The 27,304-nt window shown below is 40.8% G+C and overlaps 1 protein-coding gene and 1 long non-coding RNA gene across 3 annotated transcripts; one reads left to right on the top strand and one right to left on the bottom strand.

Annotated features, from left to right (window-relative positions):
• Positions 1-3,438: 3,438 nt before the first annotated feature.
• LOC128457968 (interferon-induced protein 44-like) lies at positions 3,439-7,670 on the bottom strand. Of its 2 annotated transcripts, none has more exons than XM_053442540.1 (8): positions 7,574-7,670; positions 6,436-6,494; positions 6,246-6,339; positions 5,848-6,046; positions 5,271-5,420; positions 4,734-4,905; positions 4,518-4,618; positions 3,439-4,413 (listed from the first exon to the last, which is right to left on the bottom strand). In XM_053442540.1, exons 2-8 carry the CDS (start codon positions 6,461-6,463, stop codon positions 4,246-4,248), a joined length of 912 nt encoding a protein of 303 aa, XP_053298515.1. In that variant the 5' UTR covers positions 6,464-6,494; positions 7,574-7,670; the 3' UTR covers positions 3,439-4,245. The 2 variants fall into 2 exon arrangements, with proteins under 2 accessions (XP_053298515.1, XP_053298516.1); XM_053442541.1 differs by having other exon boundaries at positions 7,541-7,640.
• Positions 7,671-24,365: 16,695 nt separating this feature from the next.
• On the top strand, positions 24,366-24,910 carry LOC128457979 (uncharacterized). Its single transcript, XR_008341975.1, has 3 exons — positions 24,366-24,455; positions 24,685-24,730; positions 24,820-24,910. It is a non-coding gene; the product is annotated as an uncharacterized LOC128457979 (long non-coding RNA).
• Positions 24,911-27,304: the final 2,394 nt, after the last annotated feature.

Below are 27,304 nucleotides of genomic sequence, written 5' to 3'. Positions count from 1 at the left end.
GGAACCTCGTCCTCCAACGTCGGCTGCAAGGACTCCACGGCCACACTCTGCACGGAGACGTTCCTCGAAGTCAGCAGGATCCGGTCCACCTGCTCAGCCAATCCACGGAAGTCGCCGGCCGCCAAACAAGAAGAGTTGGCGAGGGCTGCGCGCACCTGCAGCGGGAGCTGGCGCAGAAAGATGTGCGGGAAAAGGAAACCATCCTCCTCGGAGCCCAGCAACGACAGCATTTCGTCCATCAGGTCCACTGCCGAACCATCGCCCAAACCGGGTTAGGGTAGCTTGTCCGCTCTCTCCGCGGCTGACAAGCTGTAGCGCCGGAGGAGAAGCTGCTTGAGGGCGGCGTACTTTCCGCGCAGCGGCGGGGCTCGCAGGAGCTGCATCACGCGCCGGGTGGATTGCTGGTCCAAAGCCGCGACCACCAAAAAATACCTGGAGTCGTCTGCCGTTACTCCTCGCAGATGGAAAAGAGCCTCGACGTGCAGAAACCACGGCGCGGGGTCGTTCTGCCAAAACTCCGGCAGTTTAACGTGCTCCGCGGAGCTGGTCGGTCGCGGAGCTGGTCGGTCGCGGAAGCTGCGGCGCCATGGTCGTTGTGGAGACACGGTCCACGGGCGCCGGGGAAGAAAATACGTCTTCCCCCGATGAGGAAGGGACACTATCCTCCTCTACCTCGAACATGTCCAAAAAACGGGGTCACCAATATGGCAAGACAAGGAAAGGCAGAGACGCAGGTACTGTTTACTGTGGTTTATTCAGTAACAAGGAAGAACTCACATGTTCCCCATACGGCAAGTACAGTGCCTTGCACAAGTATTCACCCCCCTTGGACTTTTTCCCATTATGTACTGTTACTAACTGGAATTCAAATAGACTTAAATAAACTTTTTCCCGTTTGATCAACAAAACATGCATAGTACTTTGGAGGTGCAAAATAAATTTTATTGTGACACAAACAATAATGAGAACAAAAAAGTTGACATCTGTTGGGTGCATAAGTATTCACCCCCCTGTGTCAATACTTGGTAGAACCCCTTTTCGCTGCATTTACAGCTGCATGTCTTTTGGGGGTATGTCTCTACCAGCTTTGCACATCTAGAGATGGAAAGGTTTGTCCATTCTTCTTGGCAAAAAAGATGAAGCTCAGTCAGATTGGATGGAGACCGTCTGTGAACCGCAATCTTCAAGTCTTGCCATAGATTCTCTATTGGATTGAGGTCTGGGCTTTGACTGGGCCATTTTAGGACATTAACATTCTTTAATCCAAACCATTCCTTTGTAGCTCTGGCTGTATGTTTAGGGTCATTGTCCTGCTGGAAGATGAACCTCCGCCCCAGTCTCAAGTCTTTTGCAGACTGCATCAGATTTTCTTCAAGGCTTTCCCTGTATTTGGCTCCATCCATCTTTCCCTCTATTCTGACCAGTTTCCCTGTACCTGCTGAAGAGAAGCATCCCCACAGCATGATGCTACCACCACCATGTTTCACTGTTGGGATGGTGTGCTCAGGGTAATGGGCAGTGTTGGGTTTTCGCTACACATAGCGTTTTGCATTGAGGCCAAAAAGTTCAATTTTGGTCTCATCTGACCAGAGCACCTTCTTCCACATGTTTGCTGTGTCTCCCACATGGCTTCTGGCAAACTCCAAACGGGATTTTTTATGGATCCCTTTCAACAATGGCTTTCTTCTTGCCACTCTTCCATAAAGGCCAGATTTGTGGAGTAGACGACTAATAGTTGTCCTGTGGACAGATTCTCCCACCTCAGCTGTGGATCTCTGCAACTCCTCCAGAGTAACCATGGGCCTCCTGGTTGCTTCTCTGATTAATTTTCTCCTTGTCCGACTCTTCAGTTTGGGTGGACGGCCTCCTCTTGGTAGGTTTGCGGTTGTGCCATATTCTTTCCATTTTCTTATGATGGATTTTATGGTGCTCAGAGAGATGTTCAAAGCTCTGGATATTTTTTTATAACCTAACCCTGCTTCATATTTCTCCACAACTTTATCCCTGACCTGTTTGGTGAGCTCCTTGGTCTTCATGATGCTGTTTGTTCAGTAATGATCTCCAACAAACTCTGAGTCCGTCACAGAACAGGTGTATTTATACTGAGATCAAATTGCAGACAGGTGGACCCTATTTACTAATTATGTGACTTGCAAATGTGACTTGTGAATGCAATTGGTCGCACCAGATCTTTGTTAGGGGTTTCACAGTAAAGGGGGTGAATACATATGCACTCAAAACTTTTCAGATTTTTATTTGTAAATAATTGTGAAATCCATGTAATATTTCCCCCCACTTCCAAATGATGCACTATTTTGTGTTGGTCCATTACATAAACTCACGATGAAATAAATTTTAATCTGTGTTTATACCATGACAAAATGTAGAAAAGTCCAAAGGGGGTGAATACTTATGCAAGGCACTGTATATATAGCTACATCCTCTAACATTACCCATCAACCCACTGGGTGAGAGGACACACCCCTGAGTGCACGCCACAATATAACATTTTAGTTCATTATAACTTCCCTTGACTAAACAGCATTTAAGTTGGTCAAGATGAGGCTCATTGAAACAGTTTTATTGTAAGTATTACTTTAATCCATGAAGGTATTTTCAAAGCACTGTTGTAGTTTTATTGCTACTTTAAGTCTCACTAAAGGTGTCACATTGATGGAGCGTAGTTTAATGTCATGATGTAGAAATACAACGCGAACTACATGCACCTATACCTCAACATTGAATTCAAGAACAATAACTTTAACGTTGAAGAAAAGTCGGTCTCGCTCCGGCCGGATAATGAGCGGTTGATAACAGCAAGTGATTCTATGAGTCCTTTCCTTTGTGGGCAACAGAGCCTGAAAAAACATTGTTCTGAGTAGAAGCCGAGACCTGCTCAGATACTTCTTCAGTGAACCAGTATTATTAGTGTGTCAGTGCTTCTGTAGTCTGTATTTTGATCATATAGAAGAATGCAGTGCCACAGTGTATTCTGCTCAGTGTGCTCGTGGTGAACAGGCCCAGTCAGTCCCTGTGTCTCGTCATCAATCCATCCTAAAGCCATTAGAGCAACATGAGCCACATGCATTTTCATTCACCACAGTATTCGTGCCTCGCCCTGTTTTGATTATAAAGTGAGGCTGGAAAATACAACGTCATGAATATCATAAGATATATTCTATAGAACAAATGCTTTTTACACAAAAACATATATATATATATATATCCAGACAACATCGGTTCCACAGTGGTGGAATATATCATTCTAACTGGGTGTATGACTATGCCTCCCTCACACAAATGTCATCGTTATATAGCTTAAAATGTGTTCAATAAGCTTTACTGTACCTACCTGTGACTTTCCACTAACAAGAAGGTCTCTTCTGGAGCTGCCTGGTCCTGACTGATGCAGGAAGAAGGAGAGTAAAACTGAGAGGGTCCCGGAAGAAGACATTTATTGAAGACAGTACAGAAAAATTATAAGAGCATGATGCCACACTGAAAACTAAGTAGAGAAAGGGATATCTGTAAAGCTGCGTCTTCTCAGTAAAGATTTACATTTTTTTGCAGAGTATACTTTTTATATTTTTGCTTAATTTCTTCCCACCACTAGGAACTCAGTGATACATGATACAAACCCAACAATGACAATATAATTAATCAACTTGTATTGCAAGAACATCAATTAACAGTACATCACAATATTGGTCAAACTGAAAAAGAATACAAAGAGTCCCCAGAGAGGTAAAGCGCAGGATAGAGAAGATTATATTATACATGATATATAATATTTGTCTGTTCGTCTCTTTAGCAAAATCATATGTTTGTCTGATTTTATTTTATTTTTTTAGATAAACATAATGAACGAGAGACCAAACAAGGAATGCAAAATTGATTTGTTAGAGCAGGTGATGTTTTAAATACTGAGATTCAACAATAAAAACGAGAGCTTTTGAATCACTTCTTTCGGTCGGCACATGAAGGCACCATCACAACAGCTGAGTTGTTGACCAGATCACGTGACGACGTCACACCAAGCTAACGACGTAATGACAGCGCATGGTCCTGCTATTGTGCAAAGTCTCAATGAGAGAAATTATGTAAAGACTTTAGGACCTAATTTTTATGCATTTTTATTCCATATTTCAAGCTTCAAGCTTGCCTGCTTGCAAAGACAGTAAACATTGTCTGAATATTTCCTCATTCCCCTAAAAATCGCATACTGTGTTTTTGCCTCAGGGGAATTCATGTTTCCAGGTCGTTGAGGTAGTCGTCTCCATAGTGAAGCATCTGTTTCAGTGCGCACACTATCGCAGCGTTTACTTTGTCATTTGACTCAGTTTCATGACTGTAGTTCTTCAGAAGGAAGATGCAGTTCATTGGAAGGCCCAGCTGCTGGTGGAATCTTTCAACCTAAGTCAAAGTAACACAATTATGGTGATCAGTAATCGTATAATGATGAACAAACATGACTTATATGCTGAAAAATGATTTTGTGCAATAAATCCAAAATGTACCTTTTCCTTCAGGTACTTGCTCTTATAGATATTGCTTGTGTCCTTTTTAACCTCGGGACAGGCTTCATCAACTCTGGTGATAATAGCCAGTTGGGGAATTCCTGTCGATAAAGAAACCTGATCAGTATTTCAAACATTTGTGTCCTGGTATTTTGACTCAGACAATCCAATGTGACACTGTTAGTCCATGCAGAGAAACAGTTGTTGTGCACTCACCCAGTTTACTGGCTACCAGTCTGACCTCTCTAATCTTCTTCACCATCTCAGCACTTAACCTAGACACTACGTCCGCAGGAACCACACACACCAGAACGTGCACTTTGTCTTCCAAAGTGGGATGGGAGTTGTAGCCATTATCCTCCTCCGTCAGTTCTTGGTCAGGGTCAAACTATAAATGAATCAAATATAATCAGATAATATTTAATGTTGCTAAAGGTTTTTCTATGGTTGACCTCATTTGTTTGTCTCGTGCACTCACACACCTACACGCTAATATTGTTAATGTGACACACATTCCTGACATTGTTCACAATATTTAATTGATGTACAGGTGGCTGCCATGTGCCCCAAAAGTTTAATATTTGAAAAAGAATTGTAAAAACAATTTACTTTGTTTTATGAGACAGGAAATATGCACATCACATTGTCAAATTTCAGTGATCATTTTGATAACTGAGATGAATACAAAACAAATAATGTTTTTTAATAGTTAAAATTAGACTTTAATTCATGTTAAAGTTCACAGTGTTGTACCTTGTAACGGTCTTTCACGTGTCCTCTCAGGGCCAGTTTGAGGTCATTCACATTGATTCCACTGTCAGATCCTTGCTCAAGGCCCATGATGTCATTGAACACAAAAGAGTATTTGACCCCTGGACTTTTGGGAAATTTGAAGGTCCGGTACTGTAAGGCAGAAGGTGCAATTATTTACATCAATGAATCAAAGTAAATATCAGCAGTTGTCTGTGGGCCGATCAGGAATGTGTGGGGATGCTGGAGAAAGGTGATTTGTATTAACATCCACAGATTAAAACTCTGGGCCTCTAGTTCACACATTAACCTGAAATTGAAATGGGTGCAAATCTATAAGGAGTGAAAAACCTTAAGAACTAAGATGATCAACAGACAGATTTAGAAAGATTTAATGTTTCATTTAATTTATTTTGTGATGACTAGAATTTATTGCTATGAAACATAAAGTCAACATTTGTTTTGACATGTTAATATTAGTAGAAGTTTCTCTGTATTTTCATCAGTGAACTACTATTGAAAATGAATTTCTGTGGTTTGTTACCCTCAATGGAGTTTTGTCCTTTCCTGTTGTTCATACCTCTCTGGTGTAGCTGCTCCCAGAGATTGCATCTGTCTGTGCTCGACCAGCAGATCTGCCTCTTAAAACGGTGTCGACAGAGTTGATGAAGCTCGACTTTCCAGCACCAACTGGTCCATGAAGCAGAATCCTGAGATGTTTGACTTGTTCGTTTTCAGGTTGGTAAGATTTCACAAAGTCAAGATTTTCCTTGTACTTCCTGTAAATTACAGAAAATCTTAAACAATCAGAATAAAGTGCTGTATTACTTTTATTAATAATTGCACAATATTGCAATTGTGATTTTTTTTTTGTCACACACACAACAACAAGATGTTTAAGTCATGTGTTGAGCAGCAGAAGCACAAATACTGAGGACACAATGGAAACACACTGACTGAATGTTAGATCATACTCACTCCGACACCTCCCTCCATGGCTCCTCTAAGAGTGGTGGAGGAGGTGGTGAAACTGGAGGAGGTGGCACGTCCCTCTTTGGCCCCAAAAAGTGTCCTGAAAAAGGTGAAAAAGGACCAAACTATGATTATTAAGAACGTTTTTTGTTATTGTTCATTTGTTTATTGAAACTGGAAATGTAACAGGACTCACCTGATCCAAATGCTCCAAGGAAGGACATTTTGACTAGTTGTTAATGCAGGAATTCACCCCTATGGAGGAAGATGCATTCAGATTGTAACTTAAAGGTCCAGTGTGTAAGATGTAGGTTGAAGATATCTATTGGAAGGAAGTGATTATAAAATAATCCTAGTGATGTTTTCACTAGTGTGCTTTTATCAAAATTTTACAAATTATTCCTTCTTTACCCTTGAATGGTTATTTTATATTTAAGTACTTTAAATTTATATAAGGAACATCTCTACTGAGGCCACCATGTTTTCAGACTGGACAGACTAAACACCTTATGAGTTTGAACCTGTGGTAACTGAAGACTGCCACAGGTTTTCTATCATGTTGAAAGGGGAGGTAACGGGTGTTCAGCTGCAACATGCAAGTTCACCTCTAGATGTCACTACTTTCTACACCCTGAACCTTTAAGCATAACTGCCAATACAACAACAAAAAATCTATTTTTTTTATGAATAAGAATTCCTTTGTCAAATTCCTATTGACCAACTTATTAACAGCAGTATGTACTGCATTTTGTTTTACGTGAGAAAAATGACCCCATGGGGTTTTCATTTTTATTGACTTGATGAAGTAAAGAAATTAGCTTTATCTTGACACACACAGTAATAGTAATAATAATAACTTGAATCATAACTTTATTTGTACAGCACTTCTATAAACAAGGTTACAAAGGGCTTCACAAAAATGCATGTCAAAATATCAATGAACTCAAATAAAAGGTATTCCATTCAGTTCAATAGTAGTAACAGTAACCCTATCGAGCATCTGAAACTCATAAACATAACTCTTAATCAATAATTTTCAGGTTGGATCTGGCACCTCATTTGTCATTATAATAACTTTAAATAAATGTTATGTAAATCTTTATAAAAAATTGTCTGTTCTGCCCCTGTTTTGCTTTTCTTTGACTTAAGTGTGGCTTCTGGTTTTATGACCATGCAGAGAAAGGTTACTTAAAGAGGATTCTGATAAACAGAAAGAACATATATCATCATCATAAACATATTATTATTTATGGGTTCGTTTTAACATATTAATCATTACAATACACTGAAATAGCACTTACACTTGAGGTTATAATAGCATGAGGAGAACTCACCCAAGAGAAAAATATCTTGATCCTTTATGGGAACCTAAATGTTTCCCCTTCAGTCCTTTCCTTTGAGTTTGTGGCTCTGGACACTCCCTTATATAGGACATGAGCAACTTTCACTTTCATTCTCTCTCGTGGTTATCTGAAAGCACGTGACTTCAGACAAAAAGAAATGTGAGAAAAATTAATTTAGTTTTTTGAGAAAGGAAATGTCCACATCACGTTTGTCAAATTTCAATAATAATTTTGATAACTAATACATATATATCAAATATTGTTTTTGTTTTGTTCAAATTAGACTATAATTAATGTCGAAGTTCACAGTGTTGTACCTTGTAACTGTTGGGCCAGAGCCACGCGGGGGGACCACCAGACACTGGAGCCGGGAGGAACAAAGGGTTGTTAAACTTTGGGCGGGAAAACATCCTCCTGCAGGCTCAAGAATCTCCCCCTGGTGGTGGAAAAATGTCCTGGGGTTTTCCCAGAAACCCCTGCTCAGTTCCAAGCCCCGCCCACTCTGATCTGACCTCTGACACTCAATTGGCTTAAAGCCAGCATCATCCTATGACCAACTCCTCAAGGAGGAGGACCTCTCAGGTAGAACAAAACCACTGAGACATCAATAATCGCTGCCATTTACCCTGCACTGAAGACATCACCAGACCCCTTCGGGTCTTCAGCTGATTCAGTTGCTAAAGGGGGCAACTTTAACTTTTAGTTTATCAGCCATTTACCCTGCTCTGAAGACGTCAACAGACCCCTCCGGGTCTTTCCAGATGATTTAGTTGCTAAAGGGGGCAACCAGAGTTATTTTCTTTCATTTCTTTCATTGTCTTTTATCTTAAGTTTGATCTTACTTTGATAGAGACTATTTTTGTTTTAACTTGAAAGGCCGCGCAACAGGAAGCTCATTCGCCGGCCGAGACAAAGACTTTTCTTTTTCACGATCTCCAACACAACTGTGCCACCGCTGTTCATCACTGCAGAAGAACGACGTCATCCCGTTGAGGAGCAAGACGAATCCGCTCCTATTCGGCCCAGCCGACGCCGCTGCGACAGAGGAGCCAGCGCTGCCAAGCTTGAGCGGCCACGATTATTCACTGGACTTCCGGAATATCCGCGCGACACGCGCACGCAACACCGTGAAGGTCACAGTAAGAGGCTTTATTGTCTGGGCAGAGACTAGTTTAAATACTTAGCGTGTCATTTGTTTGATTGTATGTTTGTTTGTAGATCGCTGATCTGTTTTTAGCCGTTACACGGCGGACCGAGACGTCACATCCGGTTCCTTTGTCAACTGTGTTTTCGAGAAGCGCGCGGTAACGAGCCGTCGCTTCCTTTTAACGTGTTACCGTCAGAGATATTGTGCGGAGATTTACATCTGTTAAAAGATAAATCTCACGTAACTTGACTGCCTGCTTCGCTAGTAGTTGTCTCTGACGATGTTTCCTGATCTCTGTCTCTCTCTCTTTCTCTTTTCTCCTAAACCTGTTTATACACACATCCGATCTGTATTTAGAATACAGTTCATGTAACATAGTTAAATCTATATTTAGAGAGGCTGGACACATCTGGAAGCCATGCGGCCGAACGCCAAAGCAGAGACAAAGAATTCTCTTTGTCTGAAAATCCCTTGGTGTAATTCATGTGACGACCACCAGTGTGAGCTCCGGCCACATGGTGTCATTAACATAGACTCCATTTTGAATAACGCAAGTTAAACCACCATTTTGAGTCTATTATTGCCACGCCTCCTCTCTCCCTCTCCTCCCATTCTGGCTCTAAATTCATAACGGCTCCGCCATCTTGTTTTGTAGTCAATCCGCCATTTTGAGAGTTTTTAGGCCTTGATTCCACGAATCATGATCGGCCGCCATCTTAGATGTGACGTCGCCACGTGACTGTGTCATCGCCACGCCCCCTTCTTTTTCTCTCTCTCGCTCTCTCACACACACACACACACACACACACACACCCACACAGACACAGAGACACATTGATAGACACAGACAGATACACACACACACAGATACACATAGATGAATACATGTGTTTTTCTAAATTGTGATAAGCGGCTGCTGTTGTTATCTTTGAAATATGGGAGTTTGTTAAAATGATGAATCATTAAATAACACTAACTTTATTTCACATGCATACACATAGACACACACACACAGAGAGACCCTTTGACACAGACACACACACACACACCGAGACAGACATACATAGGTAGACCGCCGGTTTTACATGTATTTTCTGAATTGTGATAAGTGCTGCTGCTGTGTTTATCTTTGAAATATCGGAGCTTGTTAAAATGATGAATCATTGAATAACATTATAACTTTATTTCCCCTTTTTAATAAATGCTTTTGTAATTAAAGTATCTGTAGTCTGTGATTATTTGTGCATATGTATGTGATTGCAGCTGGATTATGATTGCCTGTGCTCGAACTTAAAACCCTTCATTGTTTATTATATAATCATTAATACTAAAATATTGAGATTATTAATATAACTTATATCATTGAGACTGATATTTAAAGATTGAATCGTTGGTCCCTGTAACCAGGGTGGTGGCCCGCGACAATAAGCAATGATTACAGATTTGTATTATTCTTAATTGATAATTTTATTGTTTTCATTAATTATTTTAACTATTATTAATGGATAACCGTATCATTTCTAATTAAATGTGTTACATTTCTTAATTAATAGCTTTATCATTTTTGATTATTTTTAATAATCATATTTCATGATTATTAATAATTAGCCAACGTCAATTCTACTCCTACTATTGCACAACATAACCATATTTCACGTTTCCTCTTAGGGCCTGTTTGACGTCTTCCACAGGGACTCCAGTGTCAGATCCTTGCTCAAAGCTCATGATGTCATTGAAAACAATGGTACTGTAAGGCAGAAGGTGCAATTATTTACATCAATGAATCAAAGTAAATATCAGCAGTTGTCTGTGGGCCGATCAGGAGGCTGGAGAAACTGCCTGACAACCCAAGGAAACTTGAACTTGGTGAGGTCAGGTGATTTGTATCAAGTTCTAGAACGAGTTAACCTTAAATCTAAATGGGTGTGTGGCAGTTCACCATGCCACAGTGCTCTCATCACAGAAGCCAGACACAAACCATTCATGTTTTAACATCTTTTATTTACTCAAACACACTTAAACAAACATAACTAAACTAAAATTTAAAGCGACAAGCTTTACAGCTCACTCCTGTGATGCTCTCAGTCCTGAGTGTCTGAGTTCTCCTCTCCTCTTGAGGCACCTCTGTGGTGCAGGTGAAGGTACTCTCCCACAAGTACAAATGTATTCAATTCAATTTAATTCATTTATATTTTATGACACGTACAGGAAACACAATCTGCCTCACAGTTCAATGAAATTCTTAATTTGCAAAACCTCTCAGCAACGTCAAACATAATTAAACATTGTTGACACAATAGTTTGTAAATGTGCAGCAGTTACACTGTTGACAGCAGCAGGGTTAGCTCTGCTGTATCTGAATGTTCAACAATGGTTTTATTGACTATATATTAATTTCATTAGATCAATCTAATGTATTGTTGCCTGAACAAATACATACAGGATTAGGTACTGACGGTATATGCTGTACACAAACTGACACTCACATTCACAGTGCATTTTAAAGTAAACACATTTTGTGTTTTTGTGACAACTGAAGGCTTCCACAGGTTCTCTTTTCAGAACAATCAACATTTCTGAGGGATTTAAACATATCTCCTTTGTTCTTTCCAATCCACATACTTGTGAGCATTTATAGACAATAATGTATGTTGTACATTAAAGAGCTGTGGGAGAACCTGGAAATGTGAAGTATTTAGGTATCTAAACGTATAAAATGGTTTCTGTGGGTAATGTACTTTTTTGTTATATAACATTTTAGTTCATTAAAACTTCCCTTGAGTAAACAGCATTTAAGTTGGTCAAGATGAGGCTCATTGAAACAGTTTTATTGTAAGTATTACTTTAATCCATGAAGGTATTTTCAAATCACTGTTGTAGTTTTATTGCTACTTTAAGTCTCACTAAAGGTGTCAAATCGATGGAGTGTAGTTTAATGTCATGATGTAGAAATACAAAGTGAACTACATGCACCTATACCTCAACATTGAACTCATGAACGATATCTGTAACGTTGAAGAAAAGTCGGTCTCGCTCCGGCCGGATGTGAGCGGTTGATAACAGTAAGTGATTCTATGAGTCCTTTCCTTTGTGGGCAACAGAGCCTGAAAGCACATTGTTCTGAGTAGAAGCCGAGACCTGCTCAGATACTTCTTCAGTGAACCAGTATTATTAGTGTATCAGTGCTTCTTTAGTCTGTATTTGGATCATACAGAAGAATGCATTGCCACAGTGTATTCTGCTCAGTGTGCTCGTGGTGAACAGGCCCAGTCAGTCCCTGTGTCTCGTCATCAATCCATCCAAATCCATTAGAGCAACATGAGCCACATGCATTTTCATTCACCACAGTACTCGTGTCTCGCAATGTTTTGTTTATAAAGTGAGGCTGGAAAATACAGCGTCATGAATATCATAAGATATATTCTATAGATTAATGCTTTTTACACAAAAACATATATATATATATCCAGACAACATCTGTTCCACAGTGGTGGAATATATCATTCTAACTGGGTGTATGACTATGCCTCCCTCACACAAACTAATAACAAAATAGCAACAGCATGTCATCGTTATATAGCTTCAAATGTGTTCAATAAGCTTTACTGTACCTACCTGTGACTTTCCACTAACAAGAAGGTCTCTTCTGGAGCTGCCTGGTCCTGGCTGATGCAGGAAGAAGGAAAGTAAAACTGAGAGGGTCCCGGAAGAAGAAATTTATTTAGGACAGTACAGACAAATTATAAGAGCATGATTGCCACACTGATTGAAAACTAAGTAGAGAAAGGGATATCTGTAAAGCTGCGTCTTCTCAGCAAAGATTTTATTTTTTTTGCACAGAATATATTAAACGACCTCAACCTCCTCAAGAAGTAGAGCCGGCTCTGACCCTTTTTGTAGATTGCATCCACATTTGCTGACCAGTCCAGTTTATTGTCCAAATGGACTCCTAAATATTTGAAGATGTTGACCACCTCCACACTGACCCCCTCGATGGAGACTGGAGCAGAGGAGGCTGAGACCTCCTAAAGTCCACCACCATCTCCTTGGTCTTAGTGGTGTTCAGCTGCAGGTTCTTATGTGTACACCACTGCACAAAGTTATCCACCTGGCTTCTGTACTCCCCCTCCTGGCTATCTCTGATACATCCCACAATAGCAGAGTCATCAGAGAACTTCTGGATGTGGCATGACTCCGAGTTGTAGTTGAAGTCAGATGTGTACAGGGTGAACAGGACTCGTGAGAGCGCCGGAGCTGCACAACACAGTCTTAGAGACGCAGTCCTTCAGCCTGACGAACTTTGGTCTCTCTGTCAGGTAGTCAGTGATCCAGGATACCAGGTGGACGTTCACAACCATCTGCAAGAGCTTGTCACTCAGTCGAAGGGGCTGGATGGTGTTAAAGGCACTGGAGAAATCAAAAAACATGATTCTCACAGCACATTTCCCCTTGTCCAGATAAGAGTGTGCCCTGTGCATAAGGTAGATGATGGCATCTTCCACGCCCACCTTCTCCTGGTAGGCAAACTGCAGCGGGTCGAGTGCATTGCGAACCTGGGGTCTGAGGATGTGAAGAAGCAGTCGTTCCATAGTCTTTGAGATGTGTGATGTTAGTGCGACTGACCGGAAGTTCAATTCAGCATACTGAATGTTACGATAGTAAATTGGGCCTTCTTACCACTTGCTCTTTGCACATGGAAAGCCGCTGGAAAGTTTTGGGTTGGATGTGGAGATGGGGAAACAGCAAGGAGAGAATGAGGAAGACATTGTGCCACAGCCCAGAGAAAGAGAGCAGGAGAACTTGTTTAACCAGTGAATATTTCTCCCATGTTTTGTTTCATCTCTAGAGTCTCAGATTAATTATTATCATTATTATGTTTTGTTAAAGCCGAGTATTCTTTCTGTTTAAGTAAATGTTTTTGTATAAATATTAGGACTTTAAAACAATTACAATTTTTAATCAGATTAATGAAAGGGTAGCTGTGATTAATCGCGATTAATCACCATTTCCAAAATGCCCGAAAATTCCCATTTTCTCTATATATTGTTGTAGGAAAAGAAAATTAAATGACAGAAGGTTGAAATATACATTTAACTTTTTATTGACAACAAGTCCAAATGATAGTTATTAAGATTGAAAAATAAAATATAATCAAACTAAAAGATATATAAATGCAGCCTCATAAACTCTGGAGAGAATCAAACAAACACTAAGTTACTTCATGTAATCATCAGGTCCTGATAACCAGTGATGAGTGTTTATTAGTTCCAGTGAGAGCAGAGTGAAGGAGGAAACATAAACTCCAGCTCGGTACAAACCAGCTGTAGCTTCTGCTCTGATCATGACCTAGCTGGTCACTGTGCAGCTGAGACCAGAGAAACTCTGTGTTTCCCTGTTCTTCTATAAAGTCACTGACCGGCTGCTTAACGTGAACGAGCTCTGATCTCACTGCTTGTGTCGCTCTGAGCGACTGAGTGGAGAAGGATATGGGAACAGGGAGCGGGTCATTCTGCACATGCGTTACATTTTTAAAATTTTGAAAGCCCTAATAAATATTAAATATTTTATATAAGTAAATTCCTCTGTCAAATTCCTATTGTAAATACCAGCTGCATATACATGTGTGTATATATTTATAGTATATACACATGAGCTAAGAGCATAAATTAACATGTAGACCTATATTTCTGGTCTGCTTATTAAGCCTTTTATAATGTTTAAAATAACGTGTTTAATACAGTAATGGATCTTTACCATAATAGTTCCTGGTCCAAGAATGGCCATTTCTATAGGTAGTGAGTCATTGCATACTGATGAGTTTATACTGGCTGAATGCTAGATCAAACTCACTCTGACACCTTCCTCCATGGCTGCTCTAACAGTGCTGAAGAAGGTGACACCTCCCTCAATGTCATCTAAAAGAGCGCTGAAGGAGCTAAATAAATAAAAAGCAAAACAGTCATCATCATAAACAAAGCATTATTTATTGGGTTGTTTAAACAAATGAATCATTGCACTACACTGAAATAACAATTACATTTAAGGTTATAATAGCATAAGGAGATATTTCCCAATACACAAAATTAACTTCAAGGCCCCATATTTAATACCTTTTCTGGGATTTAATTTTAGGTATCTGTCCCCGAAGATTATAAATCATTGGTTTTAATTTGAAAAAACGGATTCAATGTGTATTTCAATAGCGAGATTTCATTTTGCTCGTGTGTGTGTGTGTGTGTGTTTGTGCAGGAGAGAAGGCTCTATGGCTGATCTTCATGGTTCAAGATTTTGGACAGAGACTTCATGGTGCTCTCTGAACATGGAATCCAGCATCTGTCAATGATCAAGATGGCGATGAAGGTTCCTGGAGGACTGACGGCCCGACAGACACGAAGTCCTCCCATACCACCACTGTACTGCTTGATGAAGCTACTTCCTGTTTACAAATGTCGAACCTTTATTCTAACAAACCTTTTAGCGATGTGCCTAAGTAGCCTTGAAATATGTTTGAAAGTTGCCGTTGCACGAAATAAAACCTGGTGCTCTCTAATGTCATCTTTGATCAGTGTCTGGGTATTAGGAGGTTAGAGTGAAGCCTCAAGACTCTTCAATAGGGCATCAAATATTTTTTACCAATAACTTGACTACATCTAAAAGGAACAGATAGTTTGAATGAAGGCTCTAACATGGATCCCTGCAAAGCCTCTATCAACAAAACAGGTAATAATAATTATTCTATTGCACCAAATCAGTTCCTATGGGATTTCATTTATTTTTAGATGAATAACGTATCAATAAAAAATAGTCTACACATGAGAGAAAACAAACATATGTATGTATGGGTTAACTGTATGTGTACATGTATGATGCACAGAAGAGACATCACTGTGAACAAGTGTCATGGTTATTTTTATAATCGTTTCTCTTTGCCCATTAAAATATTTACTTTCATTTCATTCCCCCACCCTTAGCTGCATTCAGGTTCTGCATGGAGAGAATCCAAGGTGTGTCTCAGACAAAATAGCTTTCAGTTCCTGGACTATTTTTAGAGTTGTTTTTATAGAAACCTAATATTCAGTTTCATTGTAAGAAACTTGTGAGACTTGTTTCTCGTAAGAGGTGCCTGCTAATTAAAGGGATTATTCAGAAACACACCGAGCCACAGCAGCAAGATCCCAGCCAGTGTCTCACCTTCAAGTGAAAGAGCTCCTGCAGTGTCCCCCATTCACTACAGTTACTGGAGAGTGAATGAACCTGCTGCCTGTGGCTCCTCACCCCCTCATCAGCTTCCCGGTGCTTCACTGCCGGTGCCGATTGATTAACATGGGCGTGGAAAGGAGGCGCACAGCTTTTCGAGGCACTTTGTGGTGCTTCTGCCTCCGTTGTGTCTCCAGGTGATGGTGTGATGTTATGTATGTTAGGCTTACACAGGCATGTGCACAGATAGACCCCTAGTGGTGCTCAAGCACCAGCCCTTTTGCCCTGGATGAGAAAAGTGCCCCTTCTGTTGGAGCCCAATTTTTTCTTCATTAAACAATATATAAGAAAAAAATGATTCTCTCTGTCATCAATTCCCCCCAAATGTGTTTTGATATCTGACGGGGCATTTATTTGAGTTCTTGTGAGAACAACTCTGTCAGAAAACAGTAAAAAAAAATGTGTGTGGAGGAGAAAACTGGCCAGCTCATCTTTCCAACATCTGTGAAGATGCTAAGGATCTATGCAACATTACCAGTGACAACAGCTTTAGTGGAAAGATCCTCTTCAAAACTGAAGATAATAAAGAACAGGCTCAGGAGTCTCTGTGGGGTAAGGAAGACTCTCCGACCTTCTCCTGCTTGCCATTGAGCAAGACATCGAAATAAATCATATTTTTTAAGATATTATTTGATTATACAATATGGCCTTGTTTTTTCTGTTTTGCCTGTTATTCATTTATTTATTCAATTTGACAATTTGAGTTAGTTTGTTGAGAAAAATAAATATATAAGTTGAAAATGTCCTACTGTGTCTTTTTTTTATTTATTATTATTTTAAATTTCATAAAAAAATTTGGCGATGGGTGCCCTTTTTTTTTATTTGAGCATCTGCCCCCACAAATGTCTGTGCATGTGCCTGGGCTTACATATGTATCACGTCTCTTGGCATTTTGCGCCCTAGGAAACCGCCTATGTCGCATATGCCAGGAGCCGCCCCTGCGACCAGGCCTATTACTGGTCTCATTCTGGCACATTTGACGATCTCTGGCTGTAAAGACAGCTGAAAGTCACTCTGTAAAAAAACAGCCATATATTTACATCGGTTACAACAGGATGTTTCTGAATGGTAAGTTACACCGTCCTTACAGTACAGAGTTTCACAAAGGAGTTTCAACACAGAGTAACGAGTAACATCTAGGTTACTTTGTACTGAGCACAGCGACACGGCACGTCATTAGAAATGAAGCATATCTGCTGGTCCCAAACAGTAATGATCCTAAGAGGAATGTGCAACGACCCATTCTCTTCCTTGCATCCCACGCTGCTGTGTTTCTTCAGTGTTGTTTGTTGTGTTTAGCCTGTGGAGCCTACAAGCTGCTAGCTCAGCAACGAGTCTGCTTGCTGTCTTGTTCGGTGGGGAGCGGTGGTGGTGGGTTCGAAGGCTGGAGTGGTACCGGCTGGCAGTGGCTGAGAGACGACTGCGATTCGGTATGACTTCTACGGGGGTTTCTCTCCAATTCTCTGTCTCACTCCTGTTTCTCCACTTTCTCCGTCTCACTCCTGTTTGTCTCAGTTTCTCCGTCTCACTCCTCTGCTTCTCTTCCTTTCTCTGTCTCACTCCTGTTTGTTTCAGCTTTTCCGTGTCAGTTCTCTGTTTCTCTCCCATTCTCCGTCTCACTCCTGTTTCTCTCATTTTCTCCGTCCCACTCCTGCTTCTCTCATTTTCTCCGTCTCACTCCTGTTTCTCTCATTTTCACTGTCACTCCTGTTTCTCCACTTTCTCCGTCTCACTCTTCTGTTTCTCTCATTTTCTCCGTCTCACTCCTCTGTTTCTCTCCCTTTCTCCGGTTCAGTCGTCTGAATCTCTCCCTTGGTTTTCTATCATTATTTTCCTTCTACCGTCTTTTCATGTGTAACTTGCCTCTAGCGGCTGTGGCTTTTCACGCAGTTGTGTCAATGGACTCGTTTTAATTTATGGTTCTCCAAGGGTTGCGCGTGTTGCAAAGCAATTCACCGGCAGAAAAAAAGCTACGCCGGTTAAAAATAGAAGCGCCCCGTCAGGTTTTAAATGATAACCTTCTGTTTTGGCTGTAGGTCCGACTCCGTACGGGACGGCTTCTGGGTCCGGACACGGACCGCAGTCCGCCTGTTAGTGACCCCTGTTCTATAAAGTCACTAACCGGCTGCTTAGCGGGAACAAGCTCTGATCTCACTGCATGTGTCACTCGGAGCGACTGAGTGGGGACGGATATGGGTACAGGGAGCGGGTCATTTTGCACATGCGTTAAAATGTGTCTATACATATATATATATATAGACATTTACACATGAGATAAGAGCATAAAGTAACATGTACAACTATATTGCTGGTCTGCTTATTTAGAGTAATGGATTTTTACCATATTAGTTCCTAGTCCAAGAACGGCCATTTCTACAGGTAGTGAGTCATTCCATACTGATGAGTTTGTAAGCTTTAGAGTTTGAGAGTATAAATAAGATGTGACAAGGGTGTTGGTCAGTTCTTCTACACAACAGGTTGAAGCCCCCTCCTCAGCCTTCAAGCAAAAGAACGGAGAAAGCGGACACTTTCTCTGTTTCTACAGAGAAAATCTAAGACTCAAAAATGTGCACTGAGGAGAAATTCTTAAAAACAACAAACACTTCATCCGACCTGCAAACATGGGAGGATATTTGAACTTTGTACTGACGCTGTACACTTGGATCTAACAACTTTCACTTTAAGGTTACGCAACCTGAAAAACCTGTATACAGTCTATGCCTGCACAACCAACCCCTCAGAGGTATTCATGTTTCCAGGTGGTTGAGGAATTCTTCTCCATACAAAAGACTCTGTTTCAGGGCACACAGTGTCACAGCGTTCATTTTGTCATTTGACTCAGTTTCATCCCTGTAGTTCTTCACAAGGAAGATGCAGTTCATTGGAAGGCCCAGCAGCTGGTGGAACCTTTCAACCTAAGTCAAAGTAACAACATTTACGCTGATCAGTTATCGTACAGCGATGAACAAACATGACTTATATGCTGAAAAATGACATTGTGCAATAACCCCAAAATGTACCTTTTCCTTCAGGTATGTAGTAGAAAAATTAACAAAACATGGTTGACAAACTATTTTGTATTTGGATAGTAAGTTTTTGCAGCCTTGTAAGAGACTTTTATGACTTGTATTTACATACACCAAATGTTTAAGACTTGAGCTGTTTTATGGTCGGAACTGTTTATAACGTGAATAAGGTAAAAGACCTTTTTACGACTTAATTACCCATCAAAGGAAGGAGTGTATGACTTCTTATCACCTAAGGAAACACATGTGAATCAGCTGCTAATGTTTAGATTCCTCTCCTTCGCCATCCTATGGAACCAGTCTGGATTGGTTCAGAGAGACAGCCCTAAGTCCTCCTATATAAGATCTGTGTTTTTGACTGCTCTGCATCCTCACTCTGAGATCCTTGTGGTCTCCCTGTGTTGATCCTTTCTGCAGAAAGCCCCTTATTAAATACACGTAGATAACTTTGTTGTTTCCAGCCTCTTGTATCTCCAGATTTCCATCACAGGTACTTGCTCTTACACTACCATACCACCACTGTGCTGCTTGACGAAGCTACTCCCGTTTTACAAATGTCAAACCTTTATTCCAAAAAACATTTTAGTGATGTTCCCCAGATGCTTTGAAATATGTTTGAAAAGTTGCCGTTGCAGGAAATAAAACCTGGTGCTGGTATTAAGAGGTTAGAGTGAAGCCTCAAGACTCTTCAACAGGGCATCAAATACTGGTCAAAAAACTGAGGTTTTTTACCAATAACTTTACTACATCTAAAGGGAACAGATAGTTTGAATGAAGGCTCCAACATAGATCCCTGCAAAGCCTCTATCGACATCCATCAATAAAACTGGCAATCATAATTATTCTTTTGCACCAAATTAGTTCCTATGGGATTTTTTTTCCTTTTAGATGAATAATGTCACAATAAAAAATTGAGTGTCACTTTACTTTCATTTCATTCCCCCACCCTTAGCTGCATTCAGGTTCTGCATGGAGAGAATCCAAGGTGTGTCTCAGACAAAATAGCTTTCAGTTCCTGGACTATTTTTAGAGTTGTTTTTATTGAAAACTAATATTCAGTTTCCTTCTAAGAAACTTGTGAGACTTGTTTCTCGTAAGAGGTGCCTGCTAATTAAGGGATTATTCAGAAACACACCGAGCCACAGCAGCAGGATCGCAGCCAGTGTCTCACCTTCAAGTGAAAGAGCTCCTGCAGTGTCCCCCATTCACTACAGTTACTGGAGAGTGAATGAACCTGCTGCTTGTGGAAGAAGTTTTAAAAAGATTTTAAAATTAAAATAGTTAAATAGATCTTCGATTTGTATGCATTTTGATCTCTTTGTCATGTAATATGTGAAGAGAAAGTGATCAGAATGTCTGTCTTGACCACCGCAGCAACCATATTTAACATGTCTTTGAACACTGTATCCTCTCTTTTTTAGAATTACTAAAGTGGAATTAGGAAATGTTTTTATCATTGGACGCACACTCATCACAGTTGATAAAGCTGTCCAGATCACGTGAAGCACTTGGAAAAGACTTCAGGGACATAGAGACTTCATAGAGAATGTTTTTTTTTTAAAAGACTTCTGGACATCTTTGATGACCAGGGAATGTAAGTAGGAGATACATGCAGGTTCCCCCTACGTTCATACATCATATATTTGGTAAAAAAATGCTTTAATATACAGGTGGTCAAGCAAGCAACAGAATACATTTTTTTTTGCATTTCACTTCATGCTGTGACTGAACGTTCTGAACCTTATCCTTACCTTTCCTGTGGAATATGATGGTTAATAATATCAGAAAAAATATGTTGCCCATGTTTACAATGGGGAAAACCATAGTTCATGTAGTTGTTGAATATCTTTGCATCAAACACACGCTACCAATGCTGTTGTCTTTATAAAAATGGCTCTAGAAAACAAATAAACATAAGTTGTGCATAAATGAAAGACTGATTTTATTTTCAGGCCATGTGATGTGTGGTAGCCAGCCATGAAAACACACGCACACATCCATACAATCATGTCAGTGTGTTTTAACCATCCTATCTGAATTCAGCGTTTCTTCATTGCTGGATTTGTTTCTCAAAATAGTTAATATATAATATATATAGTTTTAGCCAATTACAGGCCAATATCCAATCTCCCCTTCATGTCTAAAATCTTAGAAAAAGTTGTAGCCAATCAGTTGTGTGAGTTTCTCCAGGTAAATAATATATATGAAGACTTTCAGTCAGGGTTTAGAGCCAATCACAGTACAGAGACAGCCTTGGCAAAAGTCACTAATGACCCTCTAATAGCCTCAGATCCGGGATTTGTGTCTGTCCTCGTTCTGTTGGATCTCAGTGCAGCATTAGACACAATTGACCATTACATTTTACAGAGACTAGAACAGTTAATAAACATTAAAGGAACCGCCCTTAACTGGTTTAAATCTTATTTTTCTGGTCGCTCCCAATTCGTGCAAATTAATGATGAGTCATCTGTGCGCACCAAAGTTAACCATACTGTTCCACAGGGCTCTGTGCTCGGCCATATTTTATTCTCATTATATATGCTTCCACTATGAAACATTATCAGGACACACTCGGTAAATTTCCACTGCTATGCGGATGACACCCAGTTATACTTGTCAATAAAACCTGAACAAAGTAATCAATTAACTGAACTTCGAGCATGTGTCAAGGACATAAAAAACTGGATGACCCACAATTTTCTCTTATTAAACTCAGATATTCAGATTCTCAGATACTCAGATTCTCAAACTATCTTGTTACTTGAGCAGTGGAGGCTGGAGCAACGCACGGCGCATCTCTCTCTCTCACTCACTCCCATGCCCCCTGCCTCGAGAGAAGCTTGGCAGACCGGAGTCGAGCAGGCTGTACGGGTAAAGATCCCTCCGCAGGTTCAACTTCAGAAACTTTGTTAAGAGTTTTACTTCCTCTAGATAATCAAGTTTGATCATCTTCTCAGCGCTCCGCCAGGGCCGTGACAGGCTCTGGCAGGGCCGATCTGAGGACATCACTTAACCATCCAATGGGGAGTAGCGATGTGTGTACAAAGTTCAGGGACTTAATAAACACGAGCACATTCCCCATCCATTTATTCCCTTTAGAACTATCCAGGTGCTCATGCAGGAGCTCGGTTCAGTCCAGTATTTATTATTCAGTCTGAAATTTTGCAGAAAAAAAAGACTGTGTCCAGTGATTTTTCTTCTCTGTACTAGCACTGTGCAGCAGTGTTAATTTCGTTGACGAAGACTATGACGAAATATATTCGTTAACGACCTTTTTTCCATGACGAAGACGAGACGAAGACGTAACGAAAACGAATCTTTGAAAATAAAAACTATGACGAAATCTATTTTAATTTTCGTTGACGAGACGAGACGAGACGAAAATGTTGGTGGTTGACTAAGTCACAATAATTTTTAAAACATCATCGTATCAGGCCGTCATGAAGTATCAGGAGCGGGCGAGTGAGTGTGTCTGTGTGTGTCTGTGTATGTGTGTGTGTGCGCCCCAGATAGCGCTCCGGTCCGTAGCTCCGCCCCCCGCCTCGCGCACTCGCTCAGAGAGACACAGTGAAAGCAGAGCTCGTTCTCGTGGAGCAGCCTCTCAGTGACCGACTGCTTCTTAACAGTGGAAACAGTGAAAACCAGAGTTTCTCTGGTCTCAGCTGCTCAGAGATCAGCGCTTCAGCTTCTTCATCAGAGCAGAAGCTGCAGTTGGTTTGTACCGATGTTCAGTTTCTGTGTCCGGCTCCAGTCTGACCTGCTCTCCCTTTTTGTTTTCACATTTAAAATTAAATATATATTTTTAAGCTATTAGGCTGCAGTTATATGTTTTTATAGAAAAGGAGTTTAATGTGGCTATTAAATGTGACTAAAACTAGACTAAAATGGAATTAGTTTTCGTCGACTAAAACTAGACTAAAATGGAATTTGTTTTCGTCGACTAAAACTAGACTAAAATGGAATTTGTTTTCGTCGACTAAAACTAGACTAAAACTAAGAAGGATTAAAATGACTAAAAGGTGACTAAAACTAATATGCATTTTCGTCAAAAGACTAAGACTAAGACTAAATCAAAAATAGCTGCCAAAATTAACACTGCTGTGCAGGCTGTAAACAAAAGACAAACTATCTTATTTTGTGTGTCTAGAACTTGTATGTATATTGTTGTTATAATTTTCAGTTGAAATAAATCCTGATGAGAACATGCTGTGCCCGCATCGTAGCCTGTGCCCAGGTGTCAATCAATAGACACGCCCCTAATTATGCGTACTTTTAATCCTCAATATCGCTTAAACGGGGGAGTTAGAAAAAAATTCACCCCCCTCAGAGTTGTCATGACTGAAGAACCTCGCGATTGAGACTAAAACCAGAGGTTGAACCATGCTGTAACCAGGTTTAAATCTGCTCTAAAGTTGGGCATTTTAACATTGGAGTCAAAGAGACTTTCTGTTTCTTGGAGCCAGCCTCAAGTGGCCACCCAGTGAACTGCAGCTTTTTACACTTCCGTATCGGCCTCATCGCTCAGCCCAGGATGTTGCCCCTTGGATCCAACGCATTACACACTATGCACACAGTAGAAGTTCTGTTGTGTTTGTGTATTTGTTTTGTTTTTGCAATTAAACACATGCTTTTGCTTTATGTAGGAATCATTTCCGTTGGAACTCCTCACTGCACTGACTCAACAAGACCAGCAGAGGCTGCATTACAGCGTTAATTTGATCAGGGGATCGTATTTTTTCCCCGCTAATATGGCGAATCAATCGCTGCCACACTCAGCGGGTTTGTGTAAATCTTAAAAATTAACAAAACAGGAACCTCCTCGATTGTCGCATGCTATTTTTTATGTCATGCAATTCCAGTAGTCCTACACGGTCTGAATTCTCCAATGTGCCCTCTAGTCACTGCATGAAAAGAAGAATTTGTGCCAGAACATGTCGTAGGAAATTCCTGGAGAAATTTCTGTTACCAGCTTCTTGCAGTTTTTCAAGCCTGAGAAGGTTGGGAGGTGACCCCCTTCTCCTAAGCCTAGGGGAGGCTTTTAACATGCAAATGACAATGCTCTGCGCTTTACAAATGCAAATCAGGACAGTTTCCCTCTGAGCAGATAACACCTTTTTCTAAACTATCTTGCGAAAGTACACCAGGCTTAAAATAAATATAAAACCTGAAATTGTAAATTGTTCTTAAGTAAGTAAGTGTGCTATAATTAATTACTTTGTATACCACGAGCAAAATCAATGCTATGAAAAAAATTGAAACAATGCACATTATTTCGTGTTAAGCTTGTTTCATATGAGTGACTGTTTTTGGTTTAAATAACTTGCTGAAGTCGACACGATGTTGTTTCCCTGGAGGAGAAGATGAGTGCCTGGGAAAGCAAAGCCGCGGGTCCGGTGTGGAGGAGTTGAGGCGGAGAACACGGGCGCACAGTCCCTAAATTAAGGTGGGACCCAGCCAACGAGCGAAGCCATTGCTAACTGCTAAGCTAACTCTCAGATTTGAAAAAACAGCTGTGGGATTAGCGCAAAAGTTGCTAAAAGTAGAATAAAGCATTGAGTGCTCAAATGGAACTAGTGCATGTTTAAATAGGTATGAACTAATTAAATCGAACAGTTTGTTCTCTGTACATTTTTTCATAAACTTGACTTTTTTCTCTGTTTGTATTTTTGTAGGAAGTTCTCCGTCTCTTCACAGCTCTGATGAAAATGGCCGGCGAGGGTATGATTTAAGAAGAGATGTGCTGTGCTGTTTAAAACACATTCTCCAGTTTACTTTATCTGATCTTTTTCATCGTTGTGTTTTCACAGCCTGATTCAAGCACACAAGGAGACAGTTACTGCACATTACGCCGAGACTCGCTGAAAGTCCACATTTGCAGTGCGGGAAAACGACGCCATTGTACGTAAGTATCTGTTTAGGAGTTTTTGGGGGGAATTTTGCTTTGGATCTTCCAACGGTGATGCAGCGAGGCTATTTTCCATTTATTAATAATAAACTCATGTTACTCATGTTGTTTTCCAGCTGCCGGTACTATGACGTAACCACTGTGAGCCAGTATGAAGGAGCTTCCGTACATCCAACCGGACCTTGCATCAGCATTGAGGAGTTCAGGAGAAGGAGGGTAAGGTTAGATTCATTAAATCATTTTTCAGATACATGTGTAGGTGTATGTTGTCATTGAACTGTGCTAATTGTACTGATTGTGTTTACAGCTGATTGAAGCGGGACAGGTGACATGGGTCCATCCTTCCAAAGCCAGGAGCTCAACGACCTGTGTGCTACACTGGATCTCACAGCTACACACCACAGACGTCTACCCACTGGGGCAGATTCGGACAGAGTCCCACAAAGAACATATGACTCAACATATAGCTTGTTCATGTTTTTTTCCCTGTACAATATGTACGCGAGTCGCTTTCTACCAGCACCACGTCTGAACGAACCCACGTTTAACAGACCTCTACTGGTTAATAAGTAAGTACAAACTGAAATAAAAACAAACTTAAATGTAACACCCGTCTCATGTACCTATGGGGCGGGGCCCGAGTTAGACTTATGATATTCCCTTTTTTGTTTTGCTTAATAAATAAAATAAGAATTTAGTAAATGAAAAACACACACAATAGCACTTTAAATGTAAATACCTTCTTTAGTTAGAGGATTTTTTTAGTTCAAAATAGACAAATAAAAATAGGCAATAATCACTTGGGTTCAGTGACAATACAATTAACATTCAACAGAAATGATTCCCGTTTTAAATCATAAAGCCAGCGAATAATGCAATGAACCCACACACACACACCACAGTCCACAACAGTCTGGGAAAAGCTATCCCAAAACCCCGTTGCAGGCCTGTTCCGTTGCTCGTGTGCGTTGAGGCCCAAAACACACTGGCCGCTTCGCTTTCTGAAAGCAAAATAAAAGGCACGTGCAATCAAGTTACTCACGGCTCCCGACAACAGTCCGTGCGCTCCCGACAGTCCGTGGGGAAACAGGGGATGGCGGCTCGCCGGCAGGCGCAGCCGAAACTCACAGTCCACTCGTACGATTCCGTCCGACAGCTCTCGTCCACACCAGAGGGCGCAGATCCTCTTGACAGGGCTATCAGACTGTTATCAGGTAACAGTCCGTTGACCTACAAACAAGAGCTTTCAGCCTCTAAAAAAACTTCGACGCGGTTGGGCTAACTCGTGTCTCCCTCTTTTTCTTCTTTTTTTTTTTTCGCTCTCCTCCCGGAACCACCACAGAGTCTAAATCCCACCCCCTCACGTCAGACTGCTCCCGCGATTGGCCGGAGTCTCCAAGCTTCTTTTTCCTTTTAGAACACGACATGTGATGACATGAACTTATATTTTTAACACATACTTCATGTAGATTTTAAACTTTTTAACCTTTGTATTTTAACCATATTTATGCATTTTTAAACACATGAATACACAATAAACTTCACATGAATTATGAATCTGTACATTATATTATTATCAAAAATGCAAATACACCCATTACTTTAGCAAGGGCTACATCCTCCCCCATCTAAGTGTCTGGATGTCCTCATCAGACCCAAATCAATAGTTCCACATTCTGCCTAATGTATCTGTATGGCGTCTGGGCAATAGCTAATCTGGATTATCATGCCTCGAAAACTAATAGTCACAGGTCTGTCAGTCGGTTGTCCAGGTTCATCATAACTGAGGCGTAGAACAGGTTTCACTTTTCTTTTTGCAGTAGGTTCACGGCGAGAGTCAGCATCCACAACCGAGGTGCTAGGAATAAGGACGTCTCCCTCGTCTAGCTCTGTGTCCACCACAGAGTCTCGGCGTGTCTGTGGACTTTCTTCCATTTGCTCCTCTGCTGCTGGAAGTTCATTCGCTGGTTCCTCCACTTCAGGTAAGTCATTGACAACAAGATGATCTCTCACGGGTCTGTCGTGCAGGTCCGGAGCATCCCTTTTTTCAGCCTCATTGCTCTGAGAGTCTACACGGGCACGAAGTGTCAGTGGAGGTAAAAAGTAGACCTGTTCCTCATCAGACTCTGAGGTGTACTCATCTCGGCTTACATGTCTTGTGTTTTGTGTCTGATCTTCGTTTTCACACCTAGTTTGCTGTGCCCTGGTCACCGGTCTCTTGGGCTGTACTGTCCGATCTGATGGAGCAGACATTCTCACCAGGTAACCAATGGGTAGCAGGTGGTCTCTGTGTAATGTTTTCACTACACCAGTTCCCCTCTCCGGTTTTACACGATACACAGGGAGATTGGTTAACTTGGCGACCACTACATAGGGTAGGGAGTTCC

Source organism: Pleuronectes platessa, chromosome 16 (genome assembly GCF_947347685.1).
Source record: "Pleuronectes platessa chromosome 16, fPlePla1.1, whole genome shotgun sequence".
NCBI lineage: Eukaryota > Metazoa > Chordata > Actinopteri > Pleuronectiformes > Pleuronectidae > Pleuronectes > Pleuronectes platessa.
The sequence above is the reverse complement of the archived record's forward strand: the minus strand, read 5'-3'. Positions and strand labels throughout refer to the sequence as shown.

Coding starts and splice junctions, on each gene's coding strand:
- LOC128457968 (XM_053442540.1), bottom strand. CDS start 6,463: ATGTCCTTCCTTGGAGCATTTGGATCAG. Junction 4,619..4,733: donor ACTGGTAGCCAGTAAACTGG/GTGAGTGCACAA, acceptor CTTTATCGACAG/GAATTCCCCAACTGGCTATT. Junction 4,414..4,517: donor GCAAGTACCTGAAGGAAAAG/GTACATTTTGGA, acceptor ACTTTGACTTAG/GTTGAAAGATTCCACCAGCA.